Here is a 16,288-nt window from a genome sequence, read left to right as displayed (position 1 = left end):
ACAAATATTAAAGTGAATATTATATGTGTTGTGTTAGAAAGTGATGCTGTATTAATTCTCTTAAGCATTGTGTTAAATATAGTTTTAGTTTATAACAACATGTTAAAATAGAAACTATGCTATGTAAGATACTTTTCTTTAAAGAAAGGACTTGCAGCTAGATAGCAGCCACAGGACACCTGAATCTTTCAGAGAAAAATAATTTATTGCCCCATTATCAGAAGAAATTAACTTCTTCCTGCCTCGAAGACACCATCAGAATTAAGAGGAAGAAGTTGACACTGCCCAGACAGAATCCTGTGTTTGAATGGAATTTATGCATCATGTATGAGGTGTATGAATATGCAACAGGTTATTGCTTTTAAGGCTTAATCCTCTGTTAATGTGGGTCCTTTTTTGGGCTTGTGCTGCCCAGAAAAAGGTACCCGGATGTCTGTATCTCTTTGTTTCTATTGTCTCATACTGTCCTAATTCAAATTGTCCAAATTATTATTACTCTAATTGTATTACTATTAAACTTTTAAATTTTTAAATACAAGTGATTGGCATTTTTCACAGACTCCTGGAGGCTTCCATCTGCAGCTCTGTGCCTCTGGAAGGGAATCCTTAGACACAGCAATGACTTCATGTGGCTGCAGTAGCACTCAGCAGAGTTGAAGATGTGCTTCTGCTTCATTAAAATTTGATCCCCAAGTTCCTCTCTCTTTTTTCATTCCTAGAATGTTTTCAAACATTGTTTTCCTGCATACCTGGATAACTGATGCTCTGCAGGGCTTTAGTAAAGGTAATTTGAGAATTCTTTTATATTGAAAAGGTATAAAAAGTAATCCCCTGAAGTACTTGGTTTTCCTTCCACAGCATTCCATTGTAACCACCTACTTCTGCTTTACCTCGTTAGTATTCTGAGGGGTTTTAAAAGAATTATTATAGTTTAGAACACAAAAACCAGGTCTGGAAGCCCCTGGGGGATACAGGGCAGAACAGGATGGGGCTGAGACCCAGGAGAGCTGAGCTCTCCTCCACAGCCTAGGTGATCACAGGCAAGCTGCCTCCTGTTAGGGAGTTTCCTTCCTGACTCTTCCTCTGCCTTGACTTTAGGGCAGGAAAAGTTCCTCTGCCCTTGAACAGTGCTCAGCAAAATGAGTGCAGATGCAATGCAAATCAACAGCAGCAGAAAGAAACCATAATTGTAACAGGGAAAAAAAAAAAACCAAACCAGTAAAAGAGGAGATGGGACTGCCCAGGTCTATGTGTTGTATGCAATGTTACAGAAGCAGAACTGCATTTCTGTAAGCCCCTGAGAGAGACAGAGAGTTTAGCACAGCACAAAAGCCCACTATCATAATTCCAACAGAACTCCAGCTTATTTTCCACTAGAGCAAGAGAGAGAGAATACAGCCTCAAATACAGGTCCCTTAGATAACCTCACCCAGTGGCAGAGGGAAACCAACCTTTCCTGACTAAAACCCTCCAGATGTGTTTTCCCTTCTTGAAGGCATTTCCATGAGAATATCCTCACCCTCACATCTCCAAGTTGTGTGTGTGGGTGTGTTGGGGCAGCCCTAGCTGAGAGAAACTGCATCCAACACATTGAAATATCAATGCACACAGCACTTTTTTGTTTGTTTGTTTTGTGGAATCTTCCTGACCTGTCACACCCTGGCTGAGAAGGATTCAACTGCCTGGAATTCCAGGCTTGTGCCATCCATACAGAATTGGAGTTTCAACCCACTTCTCAAGGAGCCAACACTAAGGGTGTTCATGGACTATTATCCCCTCCTTCCTGAAGTCACCAAGGTGGACACTCTTGCTCCCACTACAAAATACCCTGATACATGAGCACACTTCACTGCTTTACTGGACAGCAAACTCTACATAAAACTGCTGTGCTGATCTCAGAGCTAAAAGGTTAAACATTCATTTCCAAGTAAGACAGTCCCCATGGAAGTGAGACACCAGGAGAAGCCTTGTGAATCTGCAGAGCAGAAGGGAAGAGCCCCCTTAGACACAGCTGCTGTCTAACAACCATGTTTTATGCAGAATGCTTGGGGGCTACTCTATTTTTATAGCTCTCATCCATAAAATAAGAAGCTAAAGCCTCTGGAAGGAGAACACAATTACCCTACAATGATGTAACATCAGAATAAATTCAACACAATCTGTATAAGCAAAGAGAAAAAGCACCCAAGCCTTTTCCAATTGGCAGTAGATAATGCTTTATAACTGCCCTGTCATCAACCTTCAGAAGCTATCTCCAGAGCCATATGTGGGTTGGCAAGCAGGCATTGTGGCTAACTAGCTTTGCATCTAGTTGTACAGAAGTAGAGACATATGGAAATGAACAGCCTGGCAGAACAAGTGAGCTCCGAAGCAATGACTTCCATAAATAAGTGCCTGCACACTGGCAGATGGAGAAAAGCACTGTTAGGGAGGGACTGTGTAACAACAGCAACTTGATTTTAAACAATTCCTAAAAATCAGCCTGAACTTCAGACCTGAGGCGTTTCCAGTGGTTTCAGTCCTCTTCTTACTAAGGAAAATCCTCTCCACAAAATAGGGAAGGTGAAGGTAGAACATGCATCTAGCAAAAGATACCAGGAGCTGCTTCAGGAAGCAGAGAACAGGACTGGGAAGTCACTGATGATTTTTGCCTCTTACTACTCTGCTAATCATGCTTTTGGTACCTTGCAGAAAGACACAACCAATCATTCCCCACAGCCTAGGAAAGCAAACGTGCAGAAACACTCCCAAGCTGTATGACAGCACCTGAATCACGGGCACAGTGGGGACAGGAATGTGGGACACACACGTGCACCTTCCTGCAGTAAATAGGAATTTGTGCCTCTTGCTGCCTTCTGCACTCATTCCTCTGGGGATCAGTTTATTTCAAGGCAAATGGTACCTTTCCTGTTTCCTAGTCACTATTAAATGTGACAGATTAATGGAAAATTTGTATTACTTTCATTCTACTTTTTGGAAACTCCTTGTCTGGTGATCTCAAAGATTTTTCCTCTTACCATAGCTGGAACAATTTTTTGTGCACACCCTCTAACCACACTTGACATTACTACTGTGATGTGGAAGAACATAAATTTAATTAGATTTCAATAAACTAGCATAAATAAACTTCACTAAACTCATATCAGTAACAGGCCACCTTTTATCATAAAGGAACTCCTTTTCTCTTCCTGACACTGCATCAGTTGATATTACATTTCTGATCTCACTTCTTTGCACTGTTTGGTTACCACCCCAGATCTCTCACATGTCTGTGACACCTCATTTTCTCCTCCCCCATCACAGGGGTGACCAAGAAAAGCAGCAGCAACAATTTCCCAGGGAATGTCCTTAAATCCAAACCCCACATTAGGCTGAAGCCATGTACAGTGGCAATAAGTTTAGAAGCTGCTTCACAATGTGGGGAGTAGTAAAGTTAAAAAGATTTCTAGAAAGCTGTAAAAGTAGGCTTTAGAAACAGAAAGAATAGAAAACTTAGAGCTAGCTGCAGCTGTAAAGTTTGAAAGTAGAAAAAGTACAGTAGTATAGAAAGCAAGGGTATCAAACTATAGCTTGTGTTTTTGGCTTGGCTAAAATCAACTTTAAGACTACAGAAAAATATGCTTAGCAAGACAGTAGAAGGTTTTAAGCTTAATAATGAAGTATTGTGTATGATTAATAAAAAGAACACAAGCAAGGATTGTGTGAAGCAGATGTACTTTTAGTGATTGGCTAGAACAACTGTCTGTGAGCTTTAGCAATGTGCTGTTGGCTGGGAAGGTTTTAAAATGCTCTGTAACAACGAAATCTTTGGCTGCTGCTGGCTGTACATGAGCTTTGCCAACTCTCAACTGTCTCAGCCATGTAATGAGGCTGCTGCTGCAATAGAAGCTCAAGGAATGAACCCCGGCAGTCCCATCTTGCGTGTGAAAAGCCACCAACACACACTTTGCTAAGAACCACCATGGGAAAGCCAGGACCTGCCTTCCACAGGCCCTCCCAGAGATCTGCCAGCTCTGTAAGCTGTGGATCAGGCTGTCTGCACCACTACAAGGCTCACAGCAAAGCCAGCACAGCCCTGGCCCAAGGAGTCAAGGGCCATATGCACACACAAAGTGAAAATCATGGAGGATTACCTCTGCAGGGATGGCACTGTGTAAATGTTTTGCATTAAATAATTACAGCCACCATCAATCAAATAGTGGAGAACAGATGGGCAGGAGGCTGTGTGGAGAGAAAGACTCAAACAGGAACATGGATTTTGTCTCCCACCTTCCCAGGTCTGGTATCAGCCCTAAATAAACCTTTGCACGTTTCCACACAGGCAATTCCCATTGGCGTGCTCCTGTACTCCCCAGTAACTCTGGTTGCTTTACCACCACAGCACAGGACATTCACCCATCTACAAAATGCTGCAATGTCAGATTTGGGTTCTGCCCACCTCTCCCGAGCCCTACAGTCACTTGATCTACTTTCTTCTTCAGCAAGGTTTAAAACAGATCTGATTTGGAAAGAAAACAGTCCCTATTCATGATGCTCCCCAAAATTCTGCTCCTCCTGAAGAACAAAAAAGGGCTAGCTGGATTTCTACATTTTCTTACTTTTATAAGAACATATTTTTGTATTTAAGTTGTTAAAAGAGGCAAATGTTTACTTAATATTGAGTCCAGCAAAACAATTGCTGAATCTCCAGGTTTCTCTTCCAGTGTTAAAAGATTAACATTACAACTTGATTACAAAAGATTAACGTTACAACTTGAATTAAGATTTTGTAATAAATGTTGTAGGAAATTCACTTAAGGCTGCAGATTTAATGTAAGATAGCAGTCTGCGGGCATGTGTCTATAACAAGCATTTTCTCCAAAATAATCTAAAACTTTAAACAACTTACAAATAACTCAATGCAAAAGGCAGGCTCCAAATTGCCACTTGTAGTAAACAACCCTAGTTGTTCAAAAGCACCTTTAAAATGGATAAGTTATGGTCTTCTACACTGAAAGATCTTGTTATTCTTTGCAAATAATTTTGTTAGTGCTGAGTACTTGTTCTTAGTACAACAATGAACACCTAAACATGCCTAAAACCAGCTGTAAAACATTGTGCCAAGGATAGTTTGTGACCCAAACATAGCAGGATCACCATGTGAGGAGTGATATGAAGGACATGTTTATCTTCCTGGCAGACAACTGATGACAGATCTGGCAATGCAGACCCAGAAGAGCTGAAAACCAGTATATGTATTAACAGTGAACAACAGAGGAGGCTGAAAAATCACCTTGTGTCCAGCCCCAGATTTCACAAAGGGGCTTCTTTCCTCACTCGCCCTCACCTCGAGAAACAACCCCTCATTAAGTTGGAAAGACAGTTGTCCTGGGTTGTAAGATGTGCTTTGGGGGTATTCTACCACCATCTGTCAGAGGTGGGGCAGGTCTCTTCTATTCATGGGGCAGTTTTCTTTATCCCTTCCACAACCCATCCTCCCTCCAGGAGATCTCTTCTGTTCATGGCCACTGAGTGTCCCTGCATGGCTGATCAAATTCCATCATCCCACTGGGAGATGCTCCACCCAGGGGAGGAGCCAAGCATTCCTACCTGGATACAATCTGACATTTGGGACACCACAGCAGCCTTTGCCCACTGCATTCCCAGAGGAGCAGCTTTCTTCTCCCCTGCATTCCCAGAGGAGCAGCTCTCTGCTCCCCTGCATTGCCAGAGGGAGCCCAGGCCCATCTCCAGCAGCCCTGGAGCTTCAGAGGAAAACTCCCCCCCTGTGCAGGATCCCTGCTCCAGCAGAACCACAGCTGGCACTGCAGGAGGGCTGAGCCACCATGGAATGGGACTGTGCCACCACCCTGACACACAGGGGGTCAGCTCCTGTTGTGACTCTGGCAGTGGTGTTTTTTGTGGTTGTTTTTGGGTGGTTTTTGTTTGTTTCTACTATTGCATTTGTATTTTTAATTTTCCTGGTAAAGAACTGTTATTCCTATTCCCATATCTTTGCCTAAGAGCCCCTTAATTTCAAAATTATAATAATTCGTAGGGAAGGGTTTTACATTTTCCATTTCAAGGGAGGCTCCTGCCCTCCTTAGCAGACACCTGTCTTTTCAAACCAAGACAACAGGCAAGAAAAACACTTTGGTTCACATATTTACAAGTCATCTATAATACTGTAAAGCAGCCAAAATAGTGTGTATTTCAAGAACTACCCAACCTTCTCAGAAACAAAACCAGGCCTGAAAAAAACCCAATGCAAACAAAAAGTCATGTTTTAAAGTTAATTATGAAAACAATAAGAAATTATTCAAAAACTCCAACATGAGCTACATACCTTAGCTATTTGAACACACCAGTTCAGCAGGAGCTGGGAGCCAATGTTATCCTTATGTTCATGGACATAATCCAGGAGGCAGCCATGAGGCATCAGCTGAGTGACCAGCTGGATGGTGGGGCTCAGGCAGACACCCAGGAGTCTCACCAGGTGTGGGTGGTCCATGCTGGCCATGATGAGAGCTTCCTGCAACAATAAAAGCGATCCAAAGGTTACCCCAGGGTGCTCAAAGACTCAATGCACTCGAGCTGTTGTGGTAAGGTAGGAAAACCATAAAGAAAGGTTTCATAAAATCAAACCTGCTCTCCTTGTCAGGCTAGCCCTTTGCAAGTTCCCATGTGAAAGCAATCCTGGTGTGAGCAGTTCATTAACATAACAATCTATTCCTGGGTGAGAAACAACCAGCACCTGTATAAACTGTTTTTACACCATTAGATAGTTTTCCCTTTTCTATGTCTCACAACTTTTCCTGCACATAGACATTGAGAATTTAAGTGACCAATTAATACAGGGTAACAACTTGTTACTAACCAATAAAATAATTAGCAAGAAAGCTACTAACCAATTAAAGTCACCCACAAAGTCTATAAAACTGTATAAAAAGGAGTTATGTGACTAAAGAATGGGCTTTTTCCACCATGAAGAAAATGGAGTCCCATGTAATTTATTCCAATACTCAGGTGGCTAAAGGGGATCAGTGTCCCCTGAGCACGATGAATTCCTGTCTGTCCAGTGGTAGGCATTCCAAGGGAATCTCCAGGCTGATGTAATGCCAAGTTGATGTTCTGAGTCCCAAAACCAAGAGTCTGCACAAATCTAAAACTCTGCACTGCCCCACATTCCCTGTCCCACTGCAGCCACAGAAAAGATGCAGGTGTGACACACTTCACTTAAAGTCTCCTTGGTCTTGTTTTAATGCCTTTTTGGGACTACCAACAAACAGAGGCCAGCCAAAATTAAGGGCATAAAAAGCAGCTTCATTTATTGAAGGGCCTTCAGGTACATTTAGGGCAGAGGAAACACACCCAGGGGCTACACCCAAAAACTGGACACTTTTATAAGTGTGGTCCATTTGCATATTGGGAGTTAATCTTCCAGTTACAGCCACGGGTAATGAAGTAATTTACACCATGCTTGCTCTCTAAATCTGAGCCTCTTAGCTCAGCATCTGATTCTTCCATCACCTCTCCCATCAGGTCTTGGATGAGTTCATTTTTGTTTTTCCACACTAAAAAGACTTTATTTCCCTTTTCCAGACTATGAGAAGTTTTCAGCTACCATGCTAGGTTTCAGCTACCAATCTTGGCTGTGCTATTTGACCCTAGAGGTCACACCCCTGACCAGTAGCACAGGAACTCCTTATAAAAACCCTAAATAACTGTTCTTAGAGGTAATGCAGCCATCACAAGCAACTATTCAAATATAGCAAGGAGAAAGCTCTTCTCTCTCATTCACTGAGTCCTCCATTTCAAGACCATTTCATCATGGCAATGGAACAATGAAAAGTGAGATGGAATTGTGGCTCTGTAAGGCTATTTTGGCTGTCTTCTTTTTTTTTCTCAAAAAAACCCAATATGACATCTGACAGCTTACAGAATAACAGCTGTAACAGTGCCAAGGAAAGAAAGAAAGAAAAAAAAAAGGATGAGACAAATTTGCCACCAGAAGAACATAAAAGTTGGGGGTTTTTTCCCTTCCTTATATTAATGCAAAATTTAAAAAAAAATAAAAAATGGTTCTGGCAAGTAGGTTGAGTTTGTATTAAAGGAAATTGCTCATCATAGTACAAAGAATATTTGAAACCAAATTGCAGATATTTGCATAATAGTTCTTTTACTTTCTTTCCCTCTCTTTTTTTTTTAGTAAAACAAAAAGATGAACAAGACACTAATTGTAGGGTTTTTTCCCTCCCAATAAGAAAAGAGCAGATGGTCCTCACTGGGGGGAGTGACTCCTTCCCTTTTCTTCCTCAATGTATGTGAAGAAAGAAATAAATGAATAAATAGAGACTATTTGATGGGATAATGGAGGAGCAGATCTGAGAAAGATTCTGATGCAACAAATTAGAAAAGGGATCTGAATTTAACTGATTTTACTCACATTCAAATGAATACAGTTCCCACTCACTTAACTCTTAAGTATGGGGACTCCTTGAAACAATTTTAGCATTTCTTCTGCTGTGACTTGAAAATGTTCCTAAAGAATAAATACCTGTAGACAGGTGAATTACCCAGTCTCCAGAGCAGAAAATTCCTCTGCCTCATTTTTTTTCCTTCTTACCCCATTCATTTTTCTCCTGCAGATGCATACAGGGACAGCACCTGCTGCCCACTCTGCCTCTGAGTAAAGGTAAGAGGTTCCCCATGAGCCTGGAGCTGGAGTACTTTTCTTTCTAACCCAGACTGATTAGAACAAAATTGAGATTTTTTTTTTTTTTTTGTCTTCCAAGGGCCCACACAGAAAGCTTTGAAGCTTGTGTCCATTAGTCTCCAGCTACTTTCCATTGCCAAGTCCATCTGTGTCCAAAGGAAAACCACTTCTGTACAACAATAAAAGCAAGCAGTGCCATTTGTCTCATTCTGATGTTACAGGAAAGCACCTGCTTTTCCAATAGTTTTGGGCAACAGTTTCAGGAAAAAAAGTCAAAATGTCTTTTATAAAATATAATGGACTTCTCTGTAATGAATTAAGACATACACAGAGGGCAAGGAAATCTTCATTATATATCTAAACCACTAACAGATACTAATTTAGCATGAATCCTGGCTTCACATAGTTATCCTCATTAGTAAAGCTATTGTTATTTTTATTGAACTTCCATCTACAGAAGAACTAAAATCAGGGCTATGTGTATCCAGCACAGCAAAACACAAAGGAAAAGAGATTCTGCTAGAGCCTAATTAGACAAAACAAGCAACAACAGAAACATTATGACTTAGGAGCATTTTAAGAAACTGTTCAGCAAATAAGGAATACAAGTCTCCATTTTCAAACCTGTTTGGACATGAAAGACCCTAGAGCTGTAATCTTTGTGGCACTTGGACACTCAGCAGCCTGGTTCCTAATGTAACTGTCTAAAACATTTTAAGCAGGTGAGGTACCTACACTCAAACTTGGCTGGTGGTGCACTGGCATCTCTCAAAACCAGCCTCTGCAATATTCTGGGCCTTTTTGTAGCTGTGGGTCTGCAGCTCTTCTCTCTACACTCAACTGGCACAATTACAGGCATGAGTTTGGAATTCTAATTTAATGGAGAAGAAACTGAGGTACCAAAAACCTTCTATTCAAAGTCACATGGGAAAGCTGGAGCACAAGTGGAAACAGTGCCCCAAATCACTTTACCCTTCTCTCCTGAAAAAACTCACAACCATCATTCTCTCTTTATCCCTTCTCAATGTGATTATTACATTATTACTCCATTAAGCTCAACTCCTGTGATTTATACACACAAGCCTGTATTAAACAGTAACATTAAACAACCACATAAATGTTATTTTAATGGTTCACACTTACCTGCCTGCTGTGTGCACTAAGAAACAAGAGAGCAGCCCAAAGAAGGTTGAGTGTGCAATGAGCAATCACCAGACCTATTACTGGTTTCTGTCAGCAGAGCTATGTCAAAAGGGGTCTGGGGTGGTGAATTGTAATTTGGAAATCTCACCTAAAACTGTTTCCTGATCTATCCATACTCTGCAGTCATGTTTGAAATACCTTTAATTTGGCTGCTGCTTCTGGAAAGTAACTCCAGCTAAAGCACAATTTTCATTTTGACCTACCAGGATGGGGAAAAAAGCCCCAGTTCTGAAGACTGTGAGAAGAAAAAGTGCTCTGAGTACACCTACAGCATATCTTATAAGATGGTATTTAACTTCCCCCTTTCCTACTTTGACATGGTATTGCAACAATTACAGCTGAAAACAGAACATAAACATTAGCCAGCATGGTGGTTGCTGAAGAACAGCCTTTGGTACTGGTTTTGTTTCTCTGATCATGCAGTTTGCAAACCAGGGGGCTCAGCAAGGTGCATGTGTCAGCAGCAGTGAGACAATGCCATGTTGAACATTTATTTCCACCCAGAGCAGCCCAGGGCACAACTCTCTTCAGCTCATGCCCTTATTCATTAGTACACCACATCCCCTTGTTCAAGGGGAGCATCACAGATCTGCTTCCCCACTTTGGCAAGCCTAGAGTAAATGTTACTGCTCCTCTTAAGCCAAATGAAGATATTTACCTGATAAAGAGTTAAGTAAGCACAAAGTCTGAAAAATCTCTTTTCCTGACCTTCTGCTTCTAAATGTTCCTGCCATAAAACACCCTCAAACAAAGCAAAACAAAAGATGAAAGAACAACTCCATGCCTGTTTTTCCTAATAATTGTTGAGTAATAAATGTATTTAAAAGCTGACTTCATAGTGCACTGTGCATTTTTCTGAAAGCACAGCTGAGCTAACAGGAGAGATACTACACTGAATACACTGCTTTTTTACATTAATTTTCAATTCCTCCAGTGGCTGGGGCAAACATCTCTCTGGAATGCACCTTTGACCTGCTGCAGGGCAGATCCAATCACAGCCCAGCATTTACTATATTTCAAAGCCTTTTGTTTGTCTGCTAGGTCTTACCAATTGTTTAGGTGGTAGCTGACTCAGCCTGTGTAGTCTATGGCTAGGAGACAGAACAAAAATTCATTTAACAACACACATGCCCACACTGGTGCTATGACCGTGACACCCATTGCTGTATTTCCTCTGTACTGCCCATGCAGGATGCTGCTTTCATGGTTTTCCAGCACTGCTGTGCTACAAACAGTTTTTCAGAAGGCAGCTAAACCTGCAGGCAGCTTGGCAGGGCCATGGTTGTGTGCTCCAGGCTCACCACTGGTGACTTCAGTTGAACCTTCCACGCTCAGCTCAGTCCTACCATTCTCAGACATGCTATTCTGTATAAAGAAATTATGTCACATGGATCATTTCTCTCCTCTTCCCCTTCTCAGTGTGGGTGTGCTACTGCTCCTTTAAGCTTAATTCTTGTGATTCATACACCCAAGTCTGGCTTGGGCCAGTATTCCTGAGGAAACAGGTTTCTGTGACGCCCAGGTTGTGCACAACATTCTCTCAACTTCTCTCCGGAGAAGCAGGACTCAGGAATTAAAATTTATTTTAATAAATTAATAATCTTTCTGTACATGCACCTCCATGCTCCAAGCATAGGGTAAGGTGAATGCTTACAGAAGTACAGGTTCATCAGAGGTTGTTGCATCAAGTGCAGCAGTGCACATCCAGATGCTGAATTCACACTCACCTGGCCAACTGCTTTTCCTACAGGGAAATGCTGAATTTGCCTGGCACAGCAGGAAATAACTAGAGGTCCAAAAGCCCTGTCATTGAGGGGGTTTAATGAGCTGTTAGCCAGAGTTTTGCACTAACACCATCTCCTTGCAACTCCCTCCATGCCTGTTTTGCTTTAGTGTGAAAAATGCGTATTTTATGATTGGCTTTTCACAAATATTAAAATTAATATTATATGTGCTATGTTAGAAAGTTATGTTGTATTAATTTTCTAAAGTATTGTGTTAAATATAGTTTTAGGTTATAACATAATGTTAAAATAGAAACTGTGCCATGTAGGATACTTTTTTTAAAGAAAGGACTCGCACTGAGATAGCAGCCACAGGACACCTAAATCTTTCAGAGAAGGAGAATTTATTGCTCCATTATCAGAAGAAATGAACTTTTTCTGCCTCACTCAGCCCTGAAGATACCATTAGGATTAAGAGGAAGAAGTTGACACTGCACAGACAGAGTCCTGTGTTTGAATGGAATTTATGCATCATGCATGAGGTGTATGAATATGCAACAGGTTATTGCTTTTAAGGGTTAATCCTCTGTTAACATGGGTCCTTTTTTAGGCTTATTTTGCCCAGAAAAAGGTACCTGGACTGTCTGTAACTCTTTGTTTCTATTGTCTCGTATTGTCCTAATCTCAATTGTTCCAAATTTCTATGAGTCTAATTATATTACTATTTTTATAACCATTTTATTACTATTAAACTTTTAAAATTTTGGCATTTTTCACATTTAGGAAGCCTTGTTAAAGAACTTCTCTGTGTAACCAAATAGAGAAGGTCACACTACAAGCCTTGCTTGCATGTATTTCCTCAGAGCCAGGACAAACTCTCAGGATTAAGGAGGCTGCAGGTTTTGAAGGGGTGGTTTTGGACTTCATATTTTTTGGATGTGAGAGATTTGATCTTTTTTTGGTTGAGTTTTCAATGAGGACCTTAGGCAGAGCTTCACAGGGTAGTCAGTGGAGTCACAGCATACTTATACTGGAGTACAGCTGTGCTGCACCCTTAAATGGTGAGACTAACTTAGTTCAGAAAGTTCTGGAAACTCATCTGTCAGGTGAGCCACTACTCTAGGATTAAAACTGAGAATAAAAAATAAAAATTCTACTTCAGGGACCACACCCTGCAGCCTGTTCATGCACAAATGTGATGGGAACAGCCCCAGACAAGTGCCACTCACTTGACTCCTATCAAGCCAGTGCCATCAGGAGAAGCTGGCCCCAGGCCAGTGTCCTGCAGCCTGGTGAGGAGCCAGGCATGGCACAACACTGGAGCACTGTGCTCTCCCCTGCCCACCATCAGAGCTGGCCTCTGGCTGCTCTCTCACTGCTGAGAGCCTTTTCTGCAGCTGTGATGTGTCTTTAAATGTGCAGGCAAACCCCCTGAGACTGCCCTGCCTGTCACAGCACTTGCACAGCACCCAGGGCACCAGTCTGACTGACTGCTCACAGGCACTGCCTGCCTTGTTGACACTGAATTCAAAAGCCAGCCATTGCCCCATGTGACTCAAATGCATTAGAGAGATGCCCCACTTTCCTCCAAACACCCAAAACTAGCACGAATCAGGGATGTGAAAGCTCTCTCTCTTGAAGGTCATACTTGCAGACTGCTGGGTGAAACCTTCCTGCCTACATGAGAGAAGCATTAAGTCCTATTCATGCAGGAATAAACACCTTCATGCACTTACAGAAGCAATGCTGGCTCACTTTGTATTTTGGAGCAACATAAAATAAATTAGGAAAAGAAAGCAGCACTGTGATCCCTGTCCTGCAAACACTGAGGGCATGGACCACTGTGCTGACTCCAACAGGGCTCAGGTGCTGAGAATTAATGCTCAAATGCTTGGAAGTGTAGGGGATAAATTTTGTAGAACCCCCACAGCACATGCTCGCTCCTTCTCCCAGCTTTGTGCCAGTTAAGTCTCCCAATTCATCAGAGCCTGAGTTAGCAGAGGAGGAACATCAGTTCTAAAACAACAGGCCCCTATTGCACAACAAACCAAGTGTAGATTTTCCATCAAACATCTGATCAGAGACAGCTCCTGCCAGCATTTCTGTGAATCTTGACCTGAAAAAATTATCATGGTGATGAGAAAAGCAAAATCTAGCCGATTTTCAATTCACTTTTATCCATAATAGCCAAAGACCTCAGCAACCAGAATTGTTCCCATTGAAAGTTGTCAGGACAAGTAACAGTGGGTTTCATTCTGGGGATTCCCACCTTGGAGACCAGAAGTAGATGATTTAACAGCAAAAATATCATGTCATTGTGACAAATGCTTTACTTACAGCCTGTGACACACATCATTATTTCAGAGCAGTCTGTCCAAAGTGATTTGTTTCTTACTATTTTGATGCAACTAGCAAAAATATTTGAAGTTGTAACCATGCAGTCTAACAAAGCCATAATTTTAAAGAGGAGGCTAAACAGACATTACCACTGAGCAGCTTAAAGGTATTGTCAGCCTTGGCTGCACATACCTTTCCAAAGGAGGGAGTTATTGCTTTGGTTTTTGATTTAGCATGAGTGATGGCAAGGTCTCTAGAATGAAAAAAAAAAATCATCAAGTTCTCACTCTTTTCTGAACAGTCTTCAGGCATTGCTTTGATATTTTCTGGTATCACTGAAAAGCTTGACTTTATAATCACACATTCCTTCTTCAGGATCAATTTAAAGGGATAAAGCATCAGATTAAAGCCTAATTTCATCAAGTGTATAATCAACGCTAAGAATTGTTTTAATCAAAGCTACTTTTTGCCTGGTATTTAATTTCTCACAACAGAGAATTCAAATCAGACTCATCTCTATCTTTCCCTCATCTGTATTCAGCTGCACAAGAACTCCACACTCAGGACCTGGGTACTGCACAGGGATGGTATTTGAACATGGGAAGTTTCACTGGACTGTTTGGTTCACTGGCAGATTTTTACTCTCCTGACTCCATCAGAAGTCCTCAAAAGCTGCCTCCTGCTCCCTGTGTCACGTCCACATTCCTCTGCCTGTGATTTCCTCCTAAGTTTCTACAGCTCTGCCTCCACCTTTTCTTCCCTACCTTCTTTTACCTCCTGCTGACCTACTCCTCTCCTGAAGACAAGATTAAAACATCCTTAAAAAAACTTTTTAAAGAACCCAGGGCCCTCAAAGGGCAGGGTGGGGATGGCAGGGGAGGGGCTGGGGCTACCCACACCTCATGCAGGTGTGGGTGGCAATGCTAATACCTGGTTAACTCTGAAGTATTTATGTTCCTTGGCAATAAATTCAGCTAAATTCCCCCCTGGATTTCCACAAGATTTGGGCACCCTGCTGTCAGGGTAATACATATGTAACATTATAATCATAATGACTCTTTTTTTCATGTTGATAAAATGTTGGCATCTGCAATAACCCCCAAAGCAACTACAACATCAGACGTTTTATGTATGGCCATGCTCAGTCCTGGCATCCGTCAGGGCAAGCCACAGAACTCCCAAACCAAACATGTTTCAATGAGTGGCTGCCTGCTACCAATACAAACACCTCAGTCAAATCCATAAACACAACTGTATTTAATAGTTTTTATTTCTGCCTGTGTGGATGCTCTCAAAAAAGAAAAATCTCCCTCAATTTACAGAACCCAAGCAGAAAGTTGTAGACAAACACCATTCAAACTTACAGTACTGCAGGAGGGAGTGCCTATTTTATAAGTGATCTAATTTGAAATGCTCCAAAGAGGATGAAATAATAATTTATGTCATGTTTTTATTCTCTTTTGTGAATTACCACAATCTCAAGATCATTAATTATGCTCATAAGACAGCCTAGTATCACAGATCCTGTATTTCCAAAGGAACTATCCAGCTAATAGGACTCTACAAATCAAAACCCAAACATTTTTTTCCTAGCATTTCCTACAGCAAACTTTGACAAGGCCAACTGGGGTGAAAGTGCTTTTCAACAGCCTTGCAGCTGTCTGGGAAAAAAAGTGAAAAAGACTCTTTTTAAGTGATACTGCCAGGGAAACTCCAGGCACAGGAAGAACCAGTGGTGTCCCCGAGAGATCAGTTCTGTTTAATATCTTCACTGATGATCTGGATGAGGGGATTGAGTCCTCCATCAGTAAATTTGCAGATGACACCAAGCTGGGAGTGGGTGTCGATCTGTTGGACGGTAGGAGGGCTCTGCAGAGAGACCTGGAACAGTTGGATGGATGGGCAGAGCCCAGTAGGATGACATTTAATAAGTCCAAGGGCCAAGTCCTGCATTTTGGCCACAATAACCCCCTGCAATGCTCTAGGCTGGGGTCAGAGTGTCTGGACAGTGCCCAGGCACAAAGAGACCTGGGGGTACTGTGACAGCCACTGACCATGAGCCAGCAGAGTGCCCTGGTGGCCAAGAAGGCCAATGGCTCCTGGCCTGGATCAGGAATGCTGTGGCCAGCAGGAGCAGGGAGGGCATTTTGCTCCTGTACCTGGCACTGGTGAGGGCACACCTTGAGTGTCCAGTTCTGGCCCCTCAGGTTGGAAAGGACCCTGGGACACTTGAGGGCACTCAGAGGAGGCAACAAGGCTGGAGAGGGGCTGGGAACACAAACCCTGTGAGGAACAACTGAGGAGCTGGGGGTGCCCAGCCTGGAGAAAA

At 42.1% G+C, this 16,288-nt stretch overlaps 1 protein-coding gene across 1 annotated transcript in view; it reads right to left on the bottom strand.

Annotated features, from left to right (window-relative positions):
* ERBB4 (erb-b2 receptor tyrosine kinase 4) overlaps positions 1 to 16,288 on the bottom strand; it is a 590,120-nt gene that overhangs the window by 86,397 nt on the left and 487,435 nt on the right. The window contains exon 20 of the mRNA XM_066553839.1: positions 6,326 to 6,511. Within this exon, the coding sequence (XP_066409936.1) occupies positions 6,326 to 6,511 (186 nt within the window). The remainder of the gene's footprint in view (positions 1 to 6,325; positions 6,512 to 16,288) is intronic.

The sequence above is a fragment of the Molothrus aeneus genome, chromosome 7 (assembly GCF_037042795.1).
Source record: "Molothrus aeneus isolate 106 chromosome 7, BPBGC_Maene_1.0, whole genome shotgun sequence".
NCBI classification, from domain to species: Eukaryota; Metazoa; Chordata; class Aves; order Passeriformes; family Icteridae; genus Molothrus; species Molothrus aeneus.
The sequence above is the reverse complement of the archived record's forward strand: the minus strand, read 5'-3'. Positions and strand labels throughout refer to the sequence as shown.